Below are 25,307 nucleotides of genomic sequence, written 5' to 3'. Positions count from 1 at the left end.
AATAATTTTCTATCGGGGGAAACCCACTCATCATCACACACTTCATTTAATTCATGGGTCTTCAACCTGTGGCCCTCCAGATGCTGTGGAACTACACATCCCAGCATGCCCTGCCACAGTTTTGCTATTAAGGCATGCTAAAACAGAAGCAGTGCATGCTGAGATGTGTAGTTCCACAGCATCTGGAGGGCCACAGGTTGAAGACCCATGATTTAATTTATCTGATTCAGGAAAAACTACAGGTAGTTTTTTCACACCCCACATAATACCCTTCTTTGTGGTACTTGTAGTATCAGAAATATGTAACACCTCCTTCATTGCCCTTAACATGTAACGTGTGGCCCTAAAGGAAAATACGTTTGTTTCTTCACCGTCGACACTGGAGTTAGTGTCCGTGTCTGTGTCTGTGTCGACCGACTGAGGTAAATGAGCGTTTTACAGCCCCTGACGGTGTTTGAGACGCCTGGACAGGTACTAATTTGTTTGCCGGCCGTCTCATGTCGTCAACCGACCTTGCAGCGTGTTGACATTATCACGTAATTCCTTAAATAAGCCATCCATTCCGGTGTCGACTCCCTAGAGAGTGACATCACCATTTCAGGCAATTGCTCCGCCTCCTCACCAACATCGTCCTCATACATGTCGACACACACGTACCGACACACAGCACACACACAGGGAATGCTCTGGTAGAGGACAGGACCCCACTAGCCCTTTGGGGAGACAGAGGGAGAGTTTGCCAGCACACTCCAAAAACGCTATAATTATACAGGGACAACCTTTATATAAGTGTTTTTCCCTTATAGCATTTTAATATATATATATATATATATCGCCAAATAAGTGCCCCCCCTCTCTGTTTTAACCCTGTTTCTGTAGTGCAGTGCAGGGGAGAGCCTGGGAGCCTTCCCACCAGCATTTCTGTGAGGAAAAATGGCGCTGTGTGCTGAGGAGAATAGGCCCCGCCCCCTTTTCGGCGGGCTTCTTCTCCCGTTTTTCTGAGACCTGGCAGGGGTTAAATACATCCATATAGCCCCCAGGGGCTATATGTGATGTATTTTTAGCCAGAATAAGGTACTATCATTGCTGCCCAGGGCGCCCCCCCCAGCGCCCTGCACCCTCAGTGACCGCTGCTATGAAGTGTGCTGACAACAATGGCGCACAGCTGCAGTGCTGTGCGCTACCTTATGAAGACTGAAGAGTCTTCTGCCGCCGGTTTCTGGACCTCTTCACTTTTCGGCATCTGCAAGGGGGTCGGCGGCGCGGCTCCGGGACGAACCCCAGGGTGAGACCTGTGTTCCGACTCCCTCTGGAGCTAATGGTGTCCAGTAGCCTAAGAAGCCAATCCATCCTGCATGCAGGTGAGTTCACTTCTCTCCCCTAAGTCCCTCGTAGCAGTGAGCCTGTTGCCAGCAGGACTCACTGAAAATAAAAAACCTAACAAAACTTTTACTCTAAGCAGCTCTTTAGGAGAGCCACCTAGATTGCACCCTTCTCGGCCGGGCACAAAATCTTAACTGAGGCTTGGAGGAGGGTCATAGGGGGAGGAGCCAGTGCACACCACCTGATCCTAAAGCTTTTACTTTTGTGCCCTGTCTCCTGCGGAGCCGCTATTCCCCATGGTCCTGACGGAGTCCCCAGCATCCACTTAGGACGTTAGAGAAATATATTTTTGAGGCCCTTGTTAGATGGCCCTGTCTGCTGGACTCCAGGATGTGTTAATATGCTGTGCCCTGTGGTGGCGATATGGTGGTCCTATAATTATGTGAGGGCTGTGCGCTCCACCTGGGTAGAATGCAAGCTGAAAACGTGGGAACACAGTTCTCTGGAGGCATAGCCAGCACGTTTCAGCCGGATGGAGCACAGGACCAAAAGTTCCAGTAGCTCCGGATGAGCGCGTACATCAGGTTATGCGTTCTGCTGTGGTGTTATCTATGTTGTTAGGTAATCTGGAGAGCCAGCATGGGTGAGATTTAACTAGGTGGATATCTTGAGTCCATGAATATTACTATTATTATGATTGGGTATTGAGGCTAGATGGAGTTTGCTAATGTAGGAGATACACTGATGATGTCATTTCCGGTTATGTCTGTACATGGAGGCAGTCAGGGTGCCCCAGTGGACCTTCTTGCACAGGTAAGTGGGTTTGTTTGTTTGTTTGTTTGTTTTGGCTAACAAGCTCGTAGGTCTTGACAAAGGCCCTTAGGGGACCGAAATGTAGACTTGGGCTGGTATTCAATTATCTGCGGTAATTTACTGCAGCTCATCATTTCACCTGGGGCTATACAGTTAGCCCCAATACCTGCCACTTATTGGGGCACCTGATGCATAATCCCTGATCAGCACCCCTGGAGTTGCAGTAACACATGGGTCCGGATACTTAGATGTCTATTTACTAAGCCTTGGAGATAAAGAAGATGGAGATAAAGTGCCAGCCAATCAGCTCCTGTCATTTTTCAAACACAGCCTGTAACATGACAGTTAGGATCTGATTGGTTGGTACTTTATCTCTGGTCACTTTATCTCTATCCAAGGCTTAGTAAATACCCCCAAATCCCAGATTCCATGTGTTATTGCACGATAACAGGACATTATTGGTCTGTCTCATGGTCGTGCTATGAGGGTGTCGCGGGCTTGTTGCTAAAGTGTTTCCCTACACAGACACTTCATCATTCATTTGGAGATAATACTCAGATGGGACATTTGCAACTGCCATAGGGCAGGTGTGATTATGAAAGGTGTAATGGTTAGTTTTACTGCCTCACAGCACTGAGGTCATGGGTTGGATTCCCACGATGGCCTTAACTGTGTGGAGTTTGTATATTCTCCCTGTGCTTGCCTTGGTTTCCTCCGGGTACTCTGGTTTCCTCCCACAATCCAAAATATACTGGTAGATTAAAGAGAGAGAATTGAGTGCTAGTTTTGTAAGTGCTACCTATAAAAAAATGTATAGTTAGATTTTCAATTAAAAACGGTTTGTTTACAGCTACTTTTAGAGCATATTTTGGTTGCCCAAGTTTTAGCCAGTCCGGACTCTTCACCTAGCTTTCCCTACCTTGTACAGCCGCTAGATTCCTCAGCCTTGTGGTCTGTCCGCGGCTTCTGATCTCTTGCCGCTGTGTTGCCGCTGCATCCAGCGGGAGGCGGGGAGCGGGTGGATGGCGTTGCTCAGTGGGCGCCAGGTTTGCCAGACGGCAGTGTGTGGCTAGTGGAAGTACCAAGGACAAGCACACACTGCTGTCCAGCAAACCCGGCGACTTACAAAACTAGTGCTCAATTCTCTCTCTTTATATTTAGTATAATTATTTGAGTTGCTGCTGATTTGAGCGCAGCAGGGCCGTAACTATGTGTGTGCCAGGTGTGGTGTGCCTGGCACACAGTGCAGTCGCCCTGAGGGCACAACTGCCCGCATTCCAAGTCAGCGGCTTGTAATGAGTCAAATTGACTCATTACAAGCCGCCTGTGTGTGCCGGAGGAGGAGAGGACGAGGAGCAAATCCCAGGCAGGTGAGAAGGAAGAGGAAGGAGGGGGAGGAGGGAGCCTCAGCAGCGCTATGTAATTGATAGTGGCGCCGCTGCAGCTGTCCCTCTCCTTCCACATAGGCTGGCCGCCGCCGCAGTGAATGCTGGGATGCGCTTCCGACAAAAATAAATAATAATACAAATTAAACCTTTGTTGGACCCACTTCAGTCAGGCTTCTGTTCCCAACATTCCACAGAGACAGCACTGACTAAAGTGGTTAATGATTTGGTCACTACGAAGTCTAAAGGCCACTACTCACTACTTATTCTTCTAGATCTATCTGCTGCATTTGACACTGTAGATCACTCTCTTCTCATACAGACACTACAATCCCTAGGTCTTAAAGACACAGCCCTTTCTTGGTTCCTATCGTACCTATCTAATCGCTCCTTCAGTGTTCGCTTCTCTGAATCTACCTCCTCTTCGCTACCTCTTTCAGTTGGAGTACCGCAAGGCTCAGTCTTGGGTCCTCTGCTTTTCTCTATCTATACCTCATCTCTTGGTAAACTAATCAGCTCTTTTGGTTTTCAGTATCATCTGTACGCAGATGATACTCAAATCTACCTATCCTCCCCTGACTTGTCCCTATATGTACTGGACCGTGTCACTGAATGCCTTTCTGCCATCTCATCCTGGATGACATCTCGCCACCTCAAACTTAATATTTCAAAGACAGAGTTAATTATATTTCCACCGGCCAATAGTAGGTACCAACCTTATATCTCTATCACTGTTGAAAACTCGGCAATCTACCCTACCCCACAAGCTCGCTGCCTAGGTGTCATCCTTGACTCTGATCTGTCCTTTGTTCCCCAAATTCAATCTGTCTCAAGATCATGTTACATACATCTAAAAAACATATCCAAAATACGACCATACCTTACACAAGACACTGCTAAAACTCTAATCCACGCTCTCATTATCTCCCACATTGATTATTGCAATAGTCTCCTAACTGGTCTTCCCAAAACGAGACTCTCACCACTAGAATCCATTCTGAATGCAGCGGCGAGGCTTATCTTCCTCGCTAGACGTTCATCGTCTGCAGATCCACTCTGTCAGTCCCTCCATTGGTTTCCTGTATTCTACCGTATTCAATATAAAATACTTTTACTCACACACAAGGCCATTAACCAAACTACACCAACGTACATCACTTCGCTTATCACAAAATATCTCCCAACCCGACCTCTTCGCTCTTCACAAGACCTGCGTCTCTCATCCACACTCATTACTCGCTCCCACTCACGACTGCAGGACTTTCATCGGGCTGCACCCACTCTGTGGAATGCCCTACCACGCACAATAAGACTCTCCTCTAGCCTCCAAACCTTCAAGCGTTCCCTGAAAACTCACCTCTTTAGGCAAGCGTATCAAATTCCAGAACCGCCCACATAACTTTCATAAACCTTCCTATCAAATTGCATCCACTCTGTACAGTCCACACATATCCTCACATGTCTTCTCATTCTATGCAATAGATAGGCATATGTACACAAGGAAAGGTGCTATTTCCCTACAGAGTGTAAGCTTGCGAGCAGGGCCTTCCTACCTCTATGACTGTTATCACCCAGTTTGTTATTGTTATTTCAAATTGTAAAGCGCAACGGAATTTGCTGCGCTATATAAGAAACGTAATAAATAAAATAAATAAATAAATAATAGTGTGTAAGTGTGTGATTGTACATGGGCAGACTAGATGGGCCTAGTGGTTCTTATCTGCTATCACATTCTATGTTTCCATGGTGTGAGAAATTAGCATCTCAGTCCTTGCACATTTGGATGGATGCACACTTGTACACAAGGGAAGGACTTTATAGCGGCATTTAACCCTGAAGATGCGCGACTGCCAAAAGATGCAGCCGCAACCATCTTCAGTTACATACTGCACTATTTGGAACACTGTCCTCTTTTGTTGTTTCTAGATTTTGATCATGGACTAAGGATAATGATGGCCACCCTTTTTGATGAAGGGAGTGTGTTCACTTTGTTTTATCCGATTTTCATTTTCGGAATTTTTAGATTTTCTATGTATGTTTTTGTTTGTTTGAATAATTGATTTTTTGGAGATAAGTGGTCATTTAAATGCTGAGAGTTTTCTATTTTTGAAACAGATGCATACATACATACATACAATCATATACACATACAATCATACATACATACACAGGCGCACGCACACACATATAAAATATATATACATTCCTGATCACACCCCTATTATCGGGAAGCCATGCACCCGTCGTGCTGGTCACACCCCCTGCAGCAGAACACAATAGACCCTTCAGAAATTTCAGCTCCAGGCCCATGCATAATCTGGCACTGAGGCCGGGGTGTGTAAAATTACAGGAAATTGTATGATGATCACGACAAGTAGTTCACATTTTGTTGGGGAATTATTGTATTTTAGATTTTTTTATGTATTAGATCATTGGTTCACAAACTGTGTGCCGTGGCACCCTGGGGTGCCTCGGGGCGCTTGCAGGGGAGCCTTGGATTGGTGGTCCAGGAACAATTAAAATTATTTATGGTAAATGTAATAGGCAAAACCAGTGCTGGTGGCTGGAAGTCATAAAATATGTGGACAAACAGAAGCAAATCTTGTCCCTCACCACATAACCGATCCTATGGATGACATATAAACACAATTTACTTAATTTAATATTTATTTCTAAATTTCTCAATAAGAAACATTTAGCCTAGGGGTGCCGTGAAAAAAATTCTAATAATTTAGGGCGCAGTGATTCAAAAAAGTTTGATCACCACTGTATTAGATAATTATATTCAGTGATGGGGGACATTTACTAAGCAGTGATAAGAGCAGAGAAGTGAGCGAGTGGAGAAGTTGCCCATGGCAACCATTCAGCACTGAAGTAATATCTATAATTTGCATACTATAGAATTATACAGAGCTGCTGATTGGTTAATGGGGAAACTTCTCCACTGGCTCACTTCTCCACTCTTATCACTGCTTAGTACATGTCCCCCTTGGCAAGTTATGTTAAGCAGCTGTACTGACCTGCAGTATATTTGTACTTAGGGCCTTATTCAGGTCACATCGCAAATGCAATTTAAACGACTGGACCCGCGCACGCATGCGCAGGTCCCGTCCTGCGCATGCGCCCACAGTTAATGTGGTTTGCCACATTAACTGCAAACGCCTCTGTCTGGTTGACAGGCAGAGGCGTGGGCTGGAGGCGGTGACCAAGCATTTTTGGGGCGTCATCGAGGAAACAGGGTTTTTGGAGCGGCTGTGTGATCGAAAAAATGGGGGTGGTACTCCTGCCGTCGCAGCCAGGAGGCTTCACAATCAGAGCATGATCCCTGCACTGGGAGACCCCCAGCAGGTGATTGCAGGGATTGCAGATTCTGCTAAAAAGCAGAATCTACAATCCTTACTGAAAGATTGCGTAGGTCATGAATGTGGCCGAGACAACATAAACTCACCGCTGGGCATGCAGCGCGCCTCTTAATGCATCACTCTGGCACGGAAGGGGTTACAGTTTTTGTGGGAGGAACGTAAGGGAAACTGCCTGGATGGTGATTGGCTGGATTCTGTATAGGGGCCGGTCTGACATACATATAGTCTTCAGACCTAGGAACTACTGCCTCTCTCAAGTTTTTCTGTGGAACTGTTGAGTACAACTTATATCACAGTGTTTTATTGCTGCATAATAATTCTTTTATCCTCTCATCTTTCCCTCTGCTCTCCTTATCTATACCTCTCTCTGTATCTTCTACTAAACTCTACTCCTGTTCTACCTCCTTCTCCCCTACTTTACCCCCTTCTCCTTTCTCTTTCTCTGTTCTATTTGGGGACGGGTGTTGCTTATGGCCGCCAGACCCAGCCCAGCGTTGCCTGGCTGCTGGGCTTCTCGGGGTCCGGCCGAGCGGAGCGGACTTGCAGCGCCTAGAGCGGCTGTACTTGCCCGCCTGCGCTCCCGGACTCTTATGTGGTCCGGCCGGCTCAGGGCAGGCATGCCGTGCCTGCCATGCAGGAGACCCGTGGGGTGCGCGGCCGGGCTCGGCCGCCCGCCCGCGGTTCACTTCCTCTCTCTCCGTCTCCGTTCCCACTGCTGGCTGCGGCCGGGGACAGAGCGCCGGGGGTCCGGGGGCGGCTGAGGCGGCCTGCAGGGGACGGGGTTGTGCCGTCCCTGCACCCGCCAATGTGAGGCATTACCATCACGTCGGGCGGCTGGCTGGCGCGCTGGTCCTGCTCTGACGGATCGGCGCTCCCGCCCAGCTGCCCGGCGGCCCCCCCCTTTCCAACTACAGCATTCAAGGGGCGGGCGGGTGGTCGCGCGGCTGCTGGACGCGGTGGGTCCGGCCAGCACGCGCGTACGGCATGATATTTTACTCTCCCTCTCGACTAGGGGGACGGGGGGTCGCGCGGCTGCCGGACGCGGTGTGTCCGGCCAGCGCGCGCGGGCTGCATTTCAGTTAGCACACCACAGTGGGGGCGGGCTCCATGACCCATGCCCCTCTCCTCTGAACGGGCGGGAGGTCGCGTGGTTGCCGACACGGTGGGTCCGTGCGGCGCGCGCGTGCTGCCATATCTCGGTCCCGCACCTGGGAACCCCTAGGGAGATCTTCTCTTGCTGGGCCCGGTGGCGATCGTAATGTCCCTGCTCAGGGACGGGTTGCGCGCGGCGGGGCGGCGTGGTGCGCCCGCTCTGCCGTGGCTTATGGGGCGGTTCCGCCTGTGGAACTTTCAGGGGCTGTTGCGACGCTCCGCGTCCGCCCGCAGTGTGAGAGGCCACCAGCCCCCTCCTGCCGTGGTTGGACCCATGGCTCCGCCCCCATCTGGGGTTACACTGTGACGCCACCAGCCGTTGCCGTGCGGTTCCGGCCGGTCCTAGGCTAAGGTGCCCGGCCGCAGCGTTCACTGGCGCGTACAGGGTTGTCTGTCCCTCACCGCGTCCCTACTGAGAACTCGGACGCTGCTGCGGACAGCCTTCTGTCGGACGATGCATTGCATCTTTCTAGTAGTTACGGCGCTTGGGTATTTTATCATGAGTCCAATTATCAAGAGGAAGGGGTCGCAGCGCAGGCGGTCAGGCAGAGCTCATTGCAGCAGGACTGCGAAGACGTTATACCCGACAGCTAGGGTTCGTCCGGGTCCTGGCTCCCTACGGGTGGTTTGTGAACCTACTGTGGGGGCGCGGGACTCGCGTGCCGTGTCTGAACTTAGAGCGACGGTGTCCGCACCTTTGGTGGACGTCAACACCTTGTCCGCCATTCGGGCCTCAGTCGTGTCGGAGGTGCCCCCCCCCCCCCCCCCTTGTATCCTCCGTACCCGGGGGTCAGGGGCCGGCTACCGCTTCTTTGGCTGATAGCATCGTGCAGACACTTCTGCCGCTCCTGTCCTCTGGCGGAACGCTCGCGGCGGCTGCGGGACCGATGTGGGTCCACGGGAACAATGTCTCTTTTGTTTCCCCAGTCATGGACGTCGGGACTGGAATTGAGTCGTCCGGTGCCTCAGCAAGTCATCCGGTGGGTGCAGGGACGGACGGAGTTGCTTCTCGTGCAGGTGAGCTTCATCGCACCCTGACTGGTCCCGATGTAGTGCAGTTACCCCCCGTAGCGGGTGGGATCTAGTACTCAGCCCGCTCCTCTAGCGTGGGCGACAGTACGCGTAAAGATTTTCCGGCAAGCGCTGTAGACACAGGCGTAGGCATCGGGGCACAGACTCATCCCTTGTATCCATGTCCTCGGAGGGGGTGTCCTCCGACGGCGGTTTACATGGGGTCCAACGGAGTGTGCGTTGGTGTCCAACCTCTTCCACCTCGCAAGTGTCGGTTGAGTCGGACACCGGTCACTGCGCTAACAAGGCAGTGCAATGTGGTTTTAGGCCCCAGGTCTGGGGCTGGATCCGTAAGGGCCAATACGTCCATATCTTTGCCCTTCCGGGCGATGCTCCTAAAGCTTTGCTTTCGCCTAGCAAACAGGACTTGGCAGCAAAGACGCTTTGCGATCCCCCCTACTTGAGTTAGGTGCATGTTAATCTTTATGGTGTGTTCTTTTAGACGCGTCCGGACGCGCACAGGAACCTTGTGCGCTACCAATTCCTTATACACGTACTGTACCATGAGTATAAGGGGTCGGCTTGGCGACGTTACGGTAGGGCCTTCCGGCGCAAACAGCATGGCCAGGAGATCTACTAAAGGATGTCGAATTGGGCTCGGAAGTCACACAGGGTTCCGAGGAACCAAGGACGGCGAGACGATGGCCAAATTGGCCTGGCTCTCGTTTTTGCCGTTCTTCGAGCGAGTCCATCACGCACGAGGCATGGTGAATGCTTCTATTTCCGTAATGCCCACTGTGAGTTAGGTGGTCGGTGTCGTTTTTTGTCACTCCTGCATCGGAGGTGGCGGAGCCCATGGAATCAAGGACTGCAGCAGTCCTGGGACAATGGGTAATTCGGGACCGCAGGCCTGGCAGAGTCGCGTTCCCGCAGCCCCAGGCACTGGCCTTGGCCCCCACCCCAATTCAGATTACTGGCGCTCATACCCTGGCTGCAAGGGTACCCGCGGCGGGTGGCCGCCCAATTTTTGGTCTCGGGTTTCACCTCCGGTTTCCCATTGCCGATATGTGGGCTAGTAGGTCCCGAGGCTGGTACGAACCAGCGTTCAGCTCGGGAGTTTCCGGACATGCTCCGCTGAACCTTCCGGGTGAGCTGTCGTTGGGCCGGATGATAACCCCCCCCCCCCCCTTACCGGGTTAGATCTTGTTCCCCATCGGGATAGTGCCCCAGAAGTCCGCGGGCACATTTAGGCTCCTACAACATCTTCCTGTCCCCTGGGGTCATCAGTACATGATGCTAACCCCGATGATCGGTGTAGGGTCATTTCCCTGTCCTTTGATTCGGCCATAGCCACCATTAGGTCCTTTGGGACGGGGGGGTCGTGATGTGTAACTTGGACATCCGGTCAGCAGTTCGTCTTCTCCCTCTGCACCCTTCCGCCTTTCGGTTTATGGGTTTTCTATATTTGGCGATGGATATTACTTAGATCGGTGCCTCCCTATGGGTTGTCTCTCTCTTGCGCATACTTTGAGGGATTCAGTTCTTTCCTCCATTGGTCCCTGGAGCGTAGGACGGGCGAACGGCAAATTTTCGCACGGCTTGGATGATTTCCTTTTGATCGTGCCACAGGCTCGGATCGCTGCACTAGCTTCTTGCGGAGGGCACTTGCCCTCTTCGCACACTTTGGTGTTCCGGTGGCGCCTGAGCGGCTTTATGGCCCTCTGCATCCGTAGTTTATCTCGGAATTCAGATTGATTCGGTCGCCGGGCTCTGTAGGCTCCCAGTGGATACGGTGTTACGTCTTCACGATGACATCCTTTATGCACCTGCTGCGGCCAAGCTTCCTTTCATGCGGGCTCAATCCCTATTGGGCCTGTTTAATTTTGCTTGCAGGATTGGAGTGGGCGACAGTTGGGATTCGACGCCCGCATCACTTTTCTCAGATTGTCCCTCGAAATTTGGCGGAATTACGTACAAGGGATGAATTTCTAGGTTGTTTCAGCGGTGTCTGTGTTGGGTGGGAGGCGGTCGTGTCTGGCGCCTCCCTGGAGCTTTTCACGGACACCTCTGGTGCTTGCGATTAGCGAGCGCTTCCTGACACACTTGCTATTGCTGGGTATTTTTCCCGTACTGGGCGCATCGGAGCTCTGGCGCTATGCCCTGCGTAACACACAAGGGGTCTTCTGGTGCGACCAGTTGGGCGTGGCTTTTGCCATCGTTAGGCAGGAGTCCACATCCTTGCCGGTAGGCAGGAGTCCACATCCTTGCCGGTAATGCGGGTCTTCGCACAGATAGTCTTGCTATGCTGGGTGAACAACATTACGTTGCGAGCCGCGCATGTCCCGGCCGAGTGCAACGACATTGATGATACCTTTTTCTCGCGTCAACTGGCAGCGGTTTAGGCAGTCGGCTCCTGCATCTCTAATCCAAAGGGACTCCTGTCCTGCTTCAGTGTGCGGATTGGAGGACTTAGCCCACAGGTTTTTTGCCTTCTGCAACTTTCGCGGCTTGTCTGGCCGCTTGGGAGCGGTGGAGTCGCTACCTTCTGGATTGGGGCCATAGTGGTAAGACCCATAACGAGGCAGATGGCCCATAGTTGCATTGGATTCGGGATGTCAGGGATGGTGGCAGCAGGCCGATCCCTGCACATCTGGGCAGCCGGCCATCAGGGATGGTGACAGAAGGCCAATCCCGGAACATCGGGGCAGCGGGCCCTCCAACATTTAGGATATGATTTCACTTATAATTTTGAGATATTTAATTTTTATGTGCTGTATGCTTTCTGCTATGTGTGATAAATATTTCAACCGTCCCCCAGTTAGTGAGGGATTTTCATCCAAGTTTGGATTTAATAGGCCTTCCTTTCCGTCAATAACAGCCGTCGACATACGCCTCGACGGTTTGCGGTGTGGGATTCAGCGCTCACAAAACGGGGATACAATGCGGGGATACGAGGTTCGCCTCTTCATGGCGGCCTTTACGAGGGCCTTCCACAGTGGGTTCAGGGTGGGTGAGCTGGTGTCCGTATCCCGGACTTCTGCCTCGCCCATGCTGGCGGCCCACGTCGTCGTACGCCCCGACGGTTTGTGGTGTGGGATTCAGCGCTCCAAGACCGACGTAGTGGGCAGGGGGCTGTGGGTTCGAGTGGGGTCGGGCTCGTGTGCGGAGCATTTGTCCAGTTCCCACGGCCAGGTCTTATTCGTCTGTACGGCCTCCAGCGCCTCCCGGGTGGCTCGTCCATTGTGGCGGTTCCCCGTTGACTAGGTATCAATTCCGGTTGGTTTTGGGACGTTGTATTTTATACCTGGGTCTATCTCCGGCCGGCTCTGGGGCTCACTCTTTCCGCATCAGCCCTGCTTCGGCAGCCGCTGCGGCGGGTTGGTCCGAAGTCGATGTCCGGGCACTGGGTAGGTGGAGGTCTGGTGCAGTCCGACGCTATATCAGGTCTTTTCCTCCCAGTGCGCCCCTTTTGAGGATTAGCTGCTCGTCGCAGTTGCACTTTGCGATTGCGGGGGCCTTGAGGAATTTTTGTTTTTAATTACGGTTTTAATTACGGCTTTATTTGGTTTTAATTACGGCTTTTGCCGGCTGACGAAGTTTTGCGTTTTTGCCTCAAGTCAAATTGGGCGACCCCCCCCCTTCCTGTTAGGGATGTAGGTTAGGTTACCCAATTTCTCCTTATTTCGTTTCTTAACCTCGGTGTTGGGCCTAACACCCTTCTTTTGCAGGCAGGCGGCTGGATCCGCGCTTATATGGCTTGTCGGCCGGGGGGTGGGCAATTTCTCTGGTGCGCCGGGTCTTGAGGTCTTTTTAGTTTCGTATTCTGTTTTCTTTAGTTTGAGTTTAGTGAGTTTTCTTCGTATTCTGCTTTGTTTAGTTGAGTCGAGTTTTCGGGTCAGGTGGCGGTGGCAGGTTGGTAACCTGGCAGTTGGCCGGTTTCTGAACGGTTATTTTAGTTCAACTTAAGGAGTTTATTGTTAGTAAGTTCGGGTGAACTTTTAGGTAATTTTATAGTCTTATTATTAATTGATGGGCACCACCGTACCTGGTGGACCCATATGATAGATCATAAATATGTGTGGATATCGGGGCCGGTGGCCCTATTTTTTAACCCGTAGGGGCAGAGCGTACCTCTGTCCCTACAACTGTTGGTGGACAGGGGTAGTGGCAGAAGGTCGACCCCTGGCCTTGGATTTTTGGATTTACGATGTCTGGGATGGAGGCAGGAGGCCGATCCCGGAACATCTGGGGCAGAAGGCCCCCTCACACACACATGTTTATTGCTCTATTTCGTCATATAATTTTGGATCACCCTTATTAAGTTGTTTATCATGCTTAACCGTTCTTCTCCCCGCCACCTTAGTTAGAGAGGGAAGTCTGCATTTTTTGTTTTAGTATTAATAGGCCTCCCTCTCAGTCAAAATAAAAAGCTGACCCCTTTCACGCCAATTACGGTTGTTGTGTCTTTATTTACTAAGATAAGTGTGCTTGAGTGGCGTGCGTATGCATCTGACGTGTGAAGTTTAAGATTGCGTAGGTCATGAATGTGGCCGAGACAACATAAACTCACCGCTGGGCATGCAGCGCGCCTCTTAATGCATCACTCTGGCACGGAAGGGGTTACAGTTTTTGTGGGAGGAACGTAAGGGAAACTGCCTGGATGGTGATTGGCTGGATTCTGTATAGGGGCCGGTCTGACATACATATAGTCTTCAGACCTAGGAAATACTGCCTCTCTCAAGTTTTTCCGTGACCCACCCTCCCGCCCTGGGGAGTTGGTTTTTGTTGCTCCAATGGGGTTACTTGTGTCGGCTTTTGGTGGCCGGTTTCTGAACGGTTATTTTAGTTCAACTTAAGGAGTTTATTGTTAGTAAGTTCGGGTGAACTTTTAGGTAATTTTATAGTCTTATTATTAATTGATGGGCACCACCGTACCTGGTGGACCCATATGATAGATCATAAACATGTGTGGATATCGGGGCCGGTGGCCCTATTTTTTAACCCGTAGGGGCAGAGCGTACCTCTGTCCCTACAACTGTTGGTGGACAGGGGTAGTGGCAGAAGGTCGACCCCTGGCCTTGGATTTTTGGATTTACGATGTCTGGTGTGGAGGCAGAAGGCCGATCCCGGAACATCTGGGGCAGAAGGCCCCCTCACACTTATGTTTTTATTGCTCGGGATGGAGGCAGGAGGCCGATCCCGGAACATCTGGGGCAGAAGGCCCCCTCACACACACATGTTTATTGCTCTATTTCGTCATATAATTTTGGATCACCCTTATTAAGTTGTTTATCATGCTTAACCGTTCTTCTCCCCGCCACCTTAGTTAGAGAGGGAAGTCTGCATTTTTAGTTTTAGTATTAATAGGCCTTCCTCTCAGTCAAAATAAAAAGCTGACCCCTTTCACGCCAATTACGGTTGTTGTGTCTTTATTTACTAAGATAAGTGTGCTTGAGTGGCGTGCGTATGCATCTGATGTGTGAAGTTTATTAGGCTCTTAAGGGCCCCATACACTAGGCCGATTTTGCCCGATTTCAGCATTAGGCCCAATATATTGGGTGAAATCGGGCATTTTCGAGGTGCTTGAAAAGCCGATCCAATCCGATGCGCGTTCCCGTGAGCATCGGCTTGGATCCCCCTAGATCCGACATATCACGAGTGCTGCACTTGTGATATGTCGGATCCCGCAGTAAATAGAGAGGATAGTTAAAGATACATTGTATGAAAAAAAAAATGCATACAATATTTCTAATACTATCTTACCAACGGGGAGGCTGCCGGGAGGTTGGACGAAATCTTATATGACATGACGGACCGTCATGTCGTATAAGTGTATGGGGCCCATTAGTGTAATACATTGTCCCTTGGTCAGGTCATGTTGGGGGTGTAATGTCCTATGTCTGTATGGGGTGTAATATAATTTTTTATTTATGTATTAGCAGTTTCTTATATAGCGCAGCAAATTCAATTGTGCTTTACAATTGAAAACAATGATAAAACAGAACTGGGTAATAACCTGTCATAGAGGTAGGAAGGCCCTGCTCGCAAGCTTACACTCTATAAGTATTATGTATTATTGTATATTAAGTATAAGTATCATGTATTAGTATTATGATTATTACCAGTGTTTAGGTCATGCTAGGGGTGTAGTATCTAATGTCTTTGTAGAGCTCGTTGAATTGTATTATGGTCCTGTCCAGTGGTCAGGTCATGTTGGGGGTGTAGCGTCCTATGTCTGTATAGTGTGTAATAGAATTGTATTATGGTCATGGCCAGTGGTCAGGTCATGTTGGGGGTGCAGTGTCCTATGTCTGTATAGTGTGTAATAGAATTGTATTATGGTCATGGCCAGTGGCCAGGTCATGTTGGGGGTGTAGTGTCCTATGTCTGTATAGTGTGTAATAGAATTGTATTATGGTCATGGCCAGTGGTCAGGTCATGTTGGGGGTGTAGTGTCCTATGTCTGTATAGGGTGTAATAGAATTGTATTATGGTCCTGTCAGTGGTCAGGTCATGTTGGGGGTGTAGTGTCCTATGTCTGTATAGGGTGTAATATAATTGATTATGGTCATGTCCAGTGGTCAACTCAGCTAATGTGCGCATGTGAGAAGCTCTCAGTGCTTCTAAGCATGTGCACACAGTTTTACCATCGATGGTTATACCATCAAATGGTTTTGTAGCCATTGAATCGGCTTATTGGGGCTAACTGGATAGCGACCGGTGAGACAATTGCCCATGGTACCCCCCATAAATAGAAAATGCATTATTTTGTGAGAAAACCAGAAATCTATACCACATCTCTTGGCAAACTAATCAACTCTTTCAGATTTCAGTACCATCTGTATACGGATGATACTCAAATCTACCTATCCTCCCCTGATTTGTCACCATCTGTATTGGGCCGTGTCACTGAACGCCTTTCTGCCATTTCATCTTGGATGACATCTCGCCACCTTAAACTTAATATTTCCAAAACAGAATGAATTATATTTCCACCGGCCAATAGTAGGTACCAACCTGATATCTCTATCACTGTTGAGAACTCGGCAATCATCCCTACCCAACAAGCTCGCTGCCTAGGTGTCATTCTTGACTCTGAACTGTCCTTTGTTCCCCACATTCAATCTGTCTCAAGATCATGTTACATACGTCTAAGAAACATATCCAAAATACAACCAGATCTTACACAAGACACAGCAAAAACTCTAATCCATGCTCTCATTATCTCCCGCACTGATTATTGTAATAGTCTCCTGACCGGTCTTCCCAAACATAGGTTCTCACCACTACAATACATTTTAAATGCAGCTGCGAGGCTAATCTTCCTCGCTAGACTTTCATCTTCTGCAGATCCGCTCTGTCAGTCCCTCCATTGGTTACCGGTATTCTACCGTATTAAATATAAAATACTTTTACTTACATACAAGGCTATTAACCAAACTGCACCAACATACATCTCTTCACTCATCTCAAAATATCTCCCTACCTGACCTCTCCGCTCTGCACAAGATCTACGTCTCTCATCCACACGCATTACTTGTTCACAATCAAAATTACAGGACTTTACCCGGGCTTCACCCACTCTGTGGAATGCCCTCCCACACACAATAAGACTTGCCTCTAGTCTCCAAACCTTTAAACGTTCCCTGAAAACTCACCTCTTCAGACAAGCCTATCAAATTCCAAACCCACCCACATAACCTTCAGTGCTTCCCTATCTAATTACATCCTCTCTGTACAGTATACATGACATCACATATCTTGTCTTTCTTTACTCTCACACCCTCCTGACACTTGGCCAACATTGCGGGGTATCATCATACAACCCATTAAGAACGTAGCAATCTGGTGGACCATTATGCAATAGATAGCATCTATCCTTGTGTATCAATGCCTATTTCCCTATAGATTGTAAGCTTGTGAGTGGGGCCTTCCTACCTCTATGTCTGTTTTTACTTTTTACCCAGTTTTGTTCTATTACTGTTGTTCTAATTGTAAAGCGCAACGGAATATGCTGCGCTATATAAGAAACTGTTTATAAATAAATAAATAAAATACAGTTTTATTACTTTTGATTTCTGACTGACTGTTTGGCCAGTTAAGCAGCTGGTTATCATCAGGCTACCGGGATGATGGGCCTATTTTATATGGAGTCCTGGGGGTAACTTTACTAAAGCTTCTAACACAGAAAATTGGTGATGTTGGTGGTCATTCCGAGTTGATCGCTCGCTAGCAGTTTTTAGCAGCCGTGCAAGCGCTATGCCGCCTCCCACTGGGAGTGTATTTTAGCTTAGCAGAAGTGTGAACGAAAGGATCGCAGAGCGGCTACAGAATAATTTTGTAGTCTGCCAGAGATGGGATAAGGGGATGCAGTCAATTTTACCTCCCGACCGACGGTCAAATCCTGACAGGGTCAAAATGCCGACATGGACAAAATACCAACATTTAAAATACCGACAAGGTCAAAATACCGACATGTAAAATGTCGACAGGTCAAAATGCCGACATCCCAGTGGACCTGGAGGGGGAATATAATAGTGTGCCGAGCACAGTGAGGCACTGTGCCCGAAGTATGGCGAGCGCAGCGGTACACTTATATGGTTCCATGTCGACCTATGTCGACATACACACAAAAAACAATGAAAACGCATGTCAATATTTTGACCTGTCAGCATTTTACATGTCAGTATTTTGACCTTGTCGGTATTTTAAATGTCGGTATTTTGTCCATGTCGGGATTTTTACCTTGTCGGGATTTTGACCGTCGGTCAATTGCTGTTGGGATTTTGATTGGAGGTATTTCATACCGATCCCGGGTAAAATTTCCAGGGGCCAGCAATAACTCGGGCCCTGAACAGATCTGCACCTTATGGGATGATGCTTTAAGGAAGACCATTGTAGATAAAACCACACATGAAAGGTAAACTTGCTGCAGCCCACCTAGGACTTCAGAGATTTATTTTCCAGCAGAACCCTTAATCAAAATGATCTGAGCAATAGGGGCCTTATTCAGAATCACACTCAAAGCCGCCACAACAAGCATGAAAGTTGCTGGAGATCTGACTGACTTCCGTACTACTCTGATAGCCCCACAGATCCACAGACTGGAGTAATTACGCTTCGTTAGGTCCTGTGTGTCTAAACCAGGCATTAGGCTTACAAACAAGTATTCCGTTCTTTTAAACCTGTTTGGATCATCGTTGTATACTTTAGATTGTGAGTAAAACTCTTGGTCTTTCCTTGCCAGGCAGCCGAGAAACAGCCTTTCACTATGCTATCCTCTCTGCTGGCATTGCCCACGCCATCACCAACGCCTGCAGCCATGGCAACATGACCTATTGTGGCTGTGACTGGGAGAAACACGGGCAGCAGGACTCCGAGAAAGGATGGAGATGGGGAGGATGTTCTGCTGACGTGAAACATGGCCTACGCTTGTCCAAAGAGTTTATGGACGCCAGAGAAGTGAAGCGCCATGCCCGTACCCTGATGAACCTGCACAATAACCTGGTGGGGAGAAAGGTAGCTACAATCACCATATACCTTTATGAGTTATGACATGGTCATGCAATGCTCTATGTGGTGAAAATCAGGTTTGGTTTCTTTTGTGATTAACACAAGTTAAAATTCTTTGTTATTTATAGCAAAACCCATTTCTTTGTTGCCTGTAAAAGGTTATGGAATTGATAGTGACAATTGACACATTTTGTGGTGGTCTTGCAATCATACTTTGCTAGAGGTTCCCCCATGCAGGATAAGACAGTGGCCTATGGCCTGATTTTCAAAGATCAACAACCTCAACAAAATGGGGGGCAGTGTTATATGAAGGGGTTTAGGTGTGAGAGGAAAAGGGTGGAACTGATTTCCGTCACCTGTTATGCTAGGTGGAACAGAAGAGCCCGTCCCGACACCCACGTCAATAGATGCAGGCTGTGCTAGTGTCACTGACGAGCCGCAGCCACCTCTCCTTTCCTCAGGTCCTGTTGGTTTCATGGTCCTCTGCCTGCGGTTCTGCCCCTCCTGATACTCACACACACTGTGTCTGCCAGACGGCTTTCATGCCCTCCCCAGGTCCCAGTGACTTCCTTTTATGGCGCGGCGTATGTGATGTCATGTTGTGATCGACGCTGAAGTGAAGAAAAGCCATGAAGAGGAGCAAGCTTTGTGCATGCTGAAGGGGCTGGAGGGACACAGAGAGTCGGGGAAGCTGCTGGAGGGACACAGGGGAGAGAACTGCTGGAGGGACATGGGCGGTGAGATGCTGGAGTGACAGAGGCAAAGATTTATATCAGGGGCACTGCTGAGGGCATTATGTGTATAAGGGTCACTACTGTGTATCGTAAAGTGTGGTGTTTTGTGAATAAGAGTGTTCTACTGTGTGGTGTAATATGTAATTTGAATAGGGGATACTATTGTGTGACCATGCCCCCTCCTTGTGAGCCCACACCCCTTTTTGCAACCATGGGGGTGCCTTAACCCTAGAACTGGCCCTGGCTCTGCCTAATAGAGGGGGGGGGGTTAGGTGGTGGGGGATATGAGTTCCATCACCTCTCCAGGGGGCGTGCCACGAGTCCACACTACCTGACTTGTGACACCCTCTCCTGTGTCGCGTTGCGCACCCCCATCCCCTCCACCCGATCCATGCATTTCGATGGAAATGGGGGCGTGCCGTGAGTCCACACCCGCCTGACTCGCGGCATGCCCCTGTGCGTTGTGTCAGCGCGCCCCAGGTCACATATGCCAGGGCCGAATCGGAGCCCCAGTCCATCCCTGGACATCACTATCATTAAGGTATAAACACAGTGCCTGAGTAATGTCCTTAGCTCTTAGTGAACTAGTAGGCTGGTATGTGGCATCATGTGAACAGTAATACAGCCCACCCACAGCGTGTGCTTTAGATAGGTGCATTTAAAGTTCTCTCTTCTAATGACATTTCTCTTTCCTAGTTGCTGGAGAAGAATGTCCGCTTGGAGTGCAAGTGTCATGGCGTTTCAGGCTCCTGTGCGCTGAAGACATGTTGGAACACGTTGCCCCATTTCCGAGAGGTGGGCTACATGCTGAAGGAAAGGTACAAGGAAGCCGTCATGGTTGAGGCTGTTAGGGGCCGCCGCCAACAACTTCCCACTTTTCTCAAACTGAAGAACCCTCAGAGCTATACCAAGCCAGCAGATACTGAACTGGTGTTTGTGGACCACTCGCCAAACTTCTGCGAGGCAAACAACGCAACAGGGAGCGTGGGAACTTATGGGCGTCTGTGTAACCGCACGTCCTCTCAGTCTGACAGCTGTGAGTTCTTGTGCTGTGGCCGGGGATATAAAACCTTCCAGTACACTCACACATGGCAGTGCCACTGCAAGTTTCACTGGTGCTGCCACGTAACATGCAGTACATGCAGTGAACGGACGCAAGCCTACACGTGCAACTGACAAGTGTGAGCACACAAGCATTGCTTAGCATGGCATGTGGGTCCCAGGATGTGTAAGTTGGGGCACACGACCCGAGTTGCTCTGCGCATATCTGCCAGAGTACAGCTCAGACACTGAGAAGACAGAGGAAGCCACTGAACTGTAAAGAGAGACTAGAGGCCTGGAATCATACAACTGCAGTGACAAGATGGAGAGAGTGAGAGATCAAAATAAATGGAACACAGAGCAAGCATTGGACTAGAAGGGTCAACTGCCCTAGTCCATAACGTCCTCTAGGTGCACTTGCATGATTAACTTCACACTTTGCGGGAGATGTATCAAGACTCGGAGAGAGATAAATTGAAGATGTTGCCCAAAGCAATCAGCTTCTGTCATTTATCTAGCACAGTGGTTCTCAAACTCGGTCCTCAGGACCCCACGTGGTTTACGTTTTCTATGTCACCCAGCAGCTGCACTGTGTGTCACCAACTGTCACATTTAAAAAATGTACAGGTGACCTGCAAAACATAAATCGTGTGGGGTCCTGAGGACCAAGTTTGAGAACCTGAGATCTAGCACATTCTTTTAAATGACAGTTGGACATTTATTGGTTGCTGTGGGCAACTACTTAACTTTATTCATGGGCTAGATGCATCATTGTTTGGAGAGTGATAAAATGGAGTGAGAAAAGTACCAGCCAATCAGCTCCTAACTGCCTTGTCACAGGCCCTGTTTGAAAAATGACAAGAGCTGGTTGGCTGGTAGTTTATCACTTTCCATTTTATCACTCTCCAAAAGATGATGCATCTACTGTATATCTCTTCGAGCCTTGATACATCTTCCCGCCTACAAGAAGACAATTCTGTATTCACTTATATCAGCTTCATTCGCCTGCACTCTAGCCCCAATTTTCTTTTTCTTTTGAAGTAACATCCAATAAAGCTGGGTTGTTATTGCGACTTTAAATCATGGTCCGTAGACAAACAGGATCATTCTACATTCTACAAAAGTCGCAATACACCCTTTTGTTTCAAAAACTGTACAGGAAATGGGAAAACTAAATACTCCAGTAAAGTATGGGTGAGGTGGGCTATCTTTTAGGGTATGTTGAAATAGGCCATCTTGAATCTAAGTCAGGTTTTTCAAATGGAAAAGGGGGTCGTGTAACATGTCAAACAATGGGGGGTAATTCCAAGTTGATCGCAGCAGGAATTTTTTTTAGCGGTTGGGCAAAACCATGTGCACTGCAGGGGAGTTAGATTTGGGTGTGATGTGTTCAATCTGCAATCTAATTTGCAGTGTAAAAATAAAGCAGCCAGTATTTATCCTGCACAGAAACAAAATAACCTACCCAAATCTAACTCTCTCTGCACATGTTATATCTGCCTCCCCTGCAGTGCACATGGTTTTGCCCAACTGCTAAAAAAAATTCCTGCTGCGATCAACTTGGAATTACCCTCAATATCAGAATTTGCTGAAAAGTTTATTGCTGCAAACAGATTTGAAATAGCAGTAAAGGTTCAAAAGTTACAACACTTTTTTATTGCAGGTAACTGAAGATGGCTTTGACAAAAAAAGGAGAGTACATACCCTAAAAGATAGTCCACCTTACCCATACCTTTCTGGAGCAGGCACGGATACAGAGGGGGGCGGTGGGGGCGATCGCCCCCCCTAGCACACTTCTGCCTACAGACAATCTGTCTGTGAAGTCCTGCTCCTTAACCCCTTCCTATCTCAGCTGGCCGTCAGCTATAGTCAGTCAGCTATAGTCAGTGGTGTGAGTCGCAGCAGCTCACAGCGGGTGCCCCTTCCTCCTCACTCACCCTTTTGGCCTGCACGGCAGTTAATCAATCAACATAGTTTGTTGATTGAGACTGCTTTCATCTCCCCAGCGTCTCCTTGCTGATAACAGATCCAGGAAGTGTGGCTGTGTGTTGGGGGCGTGGCTTCACTTATAAGACAGGCTAGTGGGCTAATACAAACAGTATACTATAGTGTGTTTACTTTTTTCCACACTGAGAGCATGCTGCATTCCTGCACCCAGAGACCAGCCAGAGGGACTTTCCTGCCAATCTGTGCCATTGACCAGCCTGTGGAAAAGGGACCATCTTACCAGCCTGTTGCAGAGGAACCAGCCAGTAAGAGATCTTCTTGCCATATTCCCTAGGCAGGGTATTACAGGTTGAGTCTCACATATGTGCGATACAGTAGAACAGAGGATGTCTGTAGTAGATGCACTTATAGGTTTTAAAATATTCCTTGTATTTCATAATATTAAACATTACATATCATGTCCTGTCAGTGAAATACTAAAATAATAGAGAGATGCGTGTAAAAGTACAGAAAATGTGTATAAAAATGCTATACAAGAAATATGGTGTATGCTAATCTGTCCTCTATTTGGTTACTTTCTCATAACACCATACTCCTTCTACAAGGTATCAACTCGGAATTGTCCTCACCGTGTAATTCCCCTACAAGGTGCCCTCACTATAGCCTCACAAATGAGTATTAAGTTTAACGTCTTCAAGTTCCTGTATAGCATTGGTCCTATAATGTGCATCAGTTTATATATCAGTGGGAGAGATCCCTTGATTATAAATGGCACCCTAATAGCTGGTAGGGATATATTGCAAGATAAGCAGGTAAAGGATTTGTTAGTGGGTGTTTGGTATAATAATCACTTCTACAACACATCAAATCAAAGTCCCCCAATATAACATCTATCCAAATCCCTAGAAATATTTCAATTGCTTGATATGGTGCGTCCTCGGGAGCCTCACTCTCTTATAACTGATGTCATTACAGACAAGGGGCCTAATTCACACCTGATCACTGCTGTGCATTTTCTCACAGCAGCCGTTCAGGTTTGAACTGCACATATACGCTGGTGCATGCCAGACAGCCGACGGCCATCTCAGCCCTGCCAGGCAGAGGCGGACGCTGGGCAGGAGGGTGCGGGCCGGTGGCGTTTTGCTGCCTTTTTAGGGGTGCGGTCCAGGCAACGCAGGTGTGCCCGGACCGTGCGGGGGGCAGGCTGCTGCGTGACGTCACACGCAGCCGCTGTGACCCGGTCAGTGACTAGTAGCTCCCTGCCTGTGCGCAGGAGCTGCGCTGGTAGGGAGCTACTCATCAAGTACAAAAGCATTGCCGCTGTGCGATGGTTTTGAACTTGTACGGTGGGGAGTCAGACATGCGGGGCGGACTAGCCTTGTGCTGGGTCCCCCCCCCCCCCCCGCATGTCTGAGTAACTGATCGTAGCTGCACGGCTACGATCAAGTCTGAATTATGCCCAATGTCTTGTCACTGTTGTTGCCACAAATGCCATATTTTGATGGCCCTCTATTATACCATCCATATGTTCATCATAATTTATGACACGTCCTGTACAGTTGTGATACCTACAGTATACAAAGTTGTAATTCCCTAATATTGGGGTATAACAAAAAAATATTAAATTAAAGCAGAATGTCTGGATTAATTATGATTGACTTATTCTATATCAGCACCTCATATTAACATGAGAAACATTAACAATCTGATAATAGATTTATAAAATAGACAATCCTAGCAGTGCGCACAAGCAGAAAAAAAGCAGCTCGGTGAGCTCAATATTTTACTTAAAGGTATCCTCACATCTTCACCAAATATGTGCCAAAAAAGGTTGAATAGAAGTTATCCAGCGCTACTGCATACAGTATGTAGGTCATTCATAAATATACCACTTCAGATACAGCAGATGTCATATCTCACAGTATACTTCTTATTAGGCTCATTCAGATATACCCAAAATGTAAGAGATAAGCAATTATAGTGAAACACTGTTTAATAATTGTAAGATTTAATATGAGAAAAACGAAAACATATAAACTCCACACAGATCACATGTATTTCCAAGTGGCCAAATTTTGACAATTCCAGCTAGACATGAACTGTTATTTAAGCAGTTCAGAATGCACTTGAAACAGTGCAAGTCCTGGGTTCTCCCACTGGTGCAGGCTCAGGTTTGGCTGAAATTTACAATTATTAAACAGTACTTCACTATATTTGCTTATCCCTTTCATTGGAGATAGCTGAATGAGCCTAATAAGAAGTATGACATCTGCTGTATCTGAAGTGGTATATTTATGAACAACCTACATATGCAGTAGCACTGGCTAAATTCTATACAACAATGTGATAATACCTATAATTCCTTAAATTAATTGTATCAATCAGATAACTATGGTATACTTGCAACATTTTTCTGGAAAAAAAAGGGTGGTGGGGGGATTTCCCAAACCTATGTGGCACATAGATGCAAAAGGGATTTTAATCTACAGGTGAACTCCTGCGAGTATTACGTACTCTCACTTAATCCTGGTTAGTCTCAAACTCCATTATTGGACAATTACAAATGTGGAATTCATCTATTAGGGTTGGCAAGTGTTGAGTACTGTGTGGGATTATCAAATAATTGGTCTAACCCCCCAAGACTCTGTGCCTAAAATCCCCTTGGTACTATTCAGCAGTTCCCCTTATTATAATAATATAACAGGGTATTATAATGTGTCTTCCCTTCCTGGTTCAGTAACACATAAAATGCCAGTTGTTACCATTTGTATCCATAAAAGTTGCTAGTATCCCAAAGAAAGGAATTATAGGTATTATCACATTGTTACTGTTTCTCATTTTAATATAATGCGCTTATATAGATTCAGTCAATCATCAAGGTTTATGATAATACTGTATTTCATAACGACGTTGACATATAAACCTTGATGATTGACTGTCTCTATATCAGTACCTCATATTAAGATGAGAAATAGCTGCAAATAATTACTCCAGACATTTTGTTTATATTTAATTTTCTTTTGCTA

At 48.0% G+C, this 25,307-nt stretch overlaps 1 protein-coding gene across 1 annotated transcript in view; it reads left to right on the top strand.

The window, feature by feature from the left end:
- LOC134948543 (protein Wnt-7a-like) overlaps positions 1 to 21,625 on the top strand; it is a 125,836-nt gene extending 104,211 nt beyond the window's left edge. The window contains exons 3-4 of the mRNA XM_063936587.1: positions 18,294 to 18,565; positions 19,990 to 21,625. Of these exons, the coding sequence (XP_063792657.1) occupies positions 18,294 to 18,565; positions 19,990 to 20,469 (752 nt within the window). The 3' untranslated portion in view covers positions 20,470 to 21,625. The remainder of the gene's footprint in view (positions 1 to 18,293; positions 18,566 to 19,989) is intronic.
- The last annotated feature ends 3,682 nt before the right edge of the window (positions 21,626 to 25,307 follow it).

The sequence above is a fragment of the Pseudophryne corroboree genome, chromosome 8 (assembly GCF_028390025.1).
Source record: "Pseudophryne corroboree isolate aPseCor3 chromosome 8, aPseCor3.hap2, whole genome shotgun sequence".
Classification (NCBI taxonomy): Eukaryota; Metazoa; Chordata; class Amphibia; order Anura; family Myobatrachidae; genus Pseudophryne; species Pseudophryne corroboree.
Note: the sequence above shows the minus strand (reverse complement) of the source record. Positions and strands in the feature narration are given on the sequence as shown.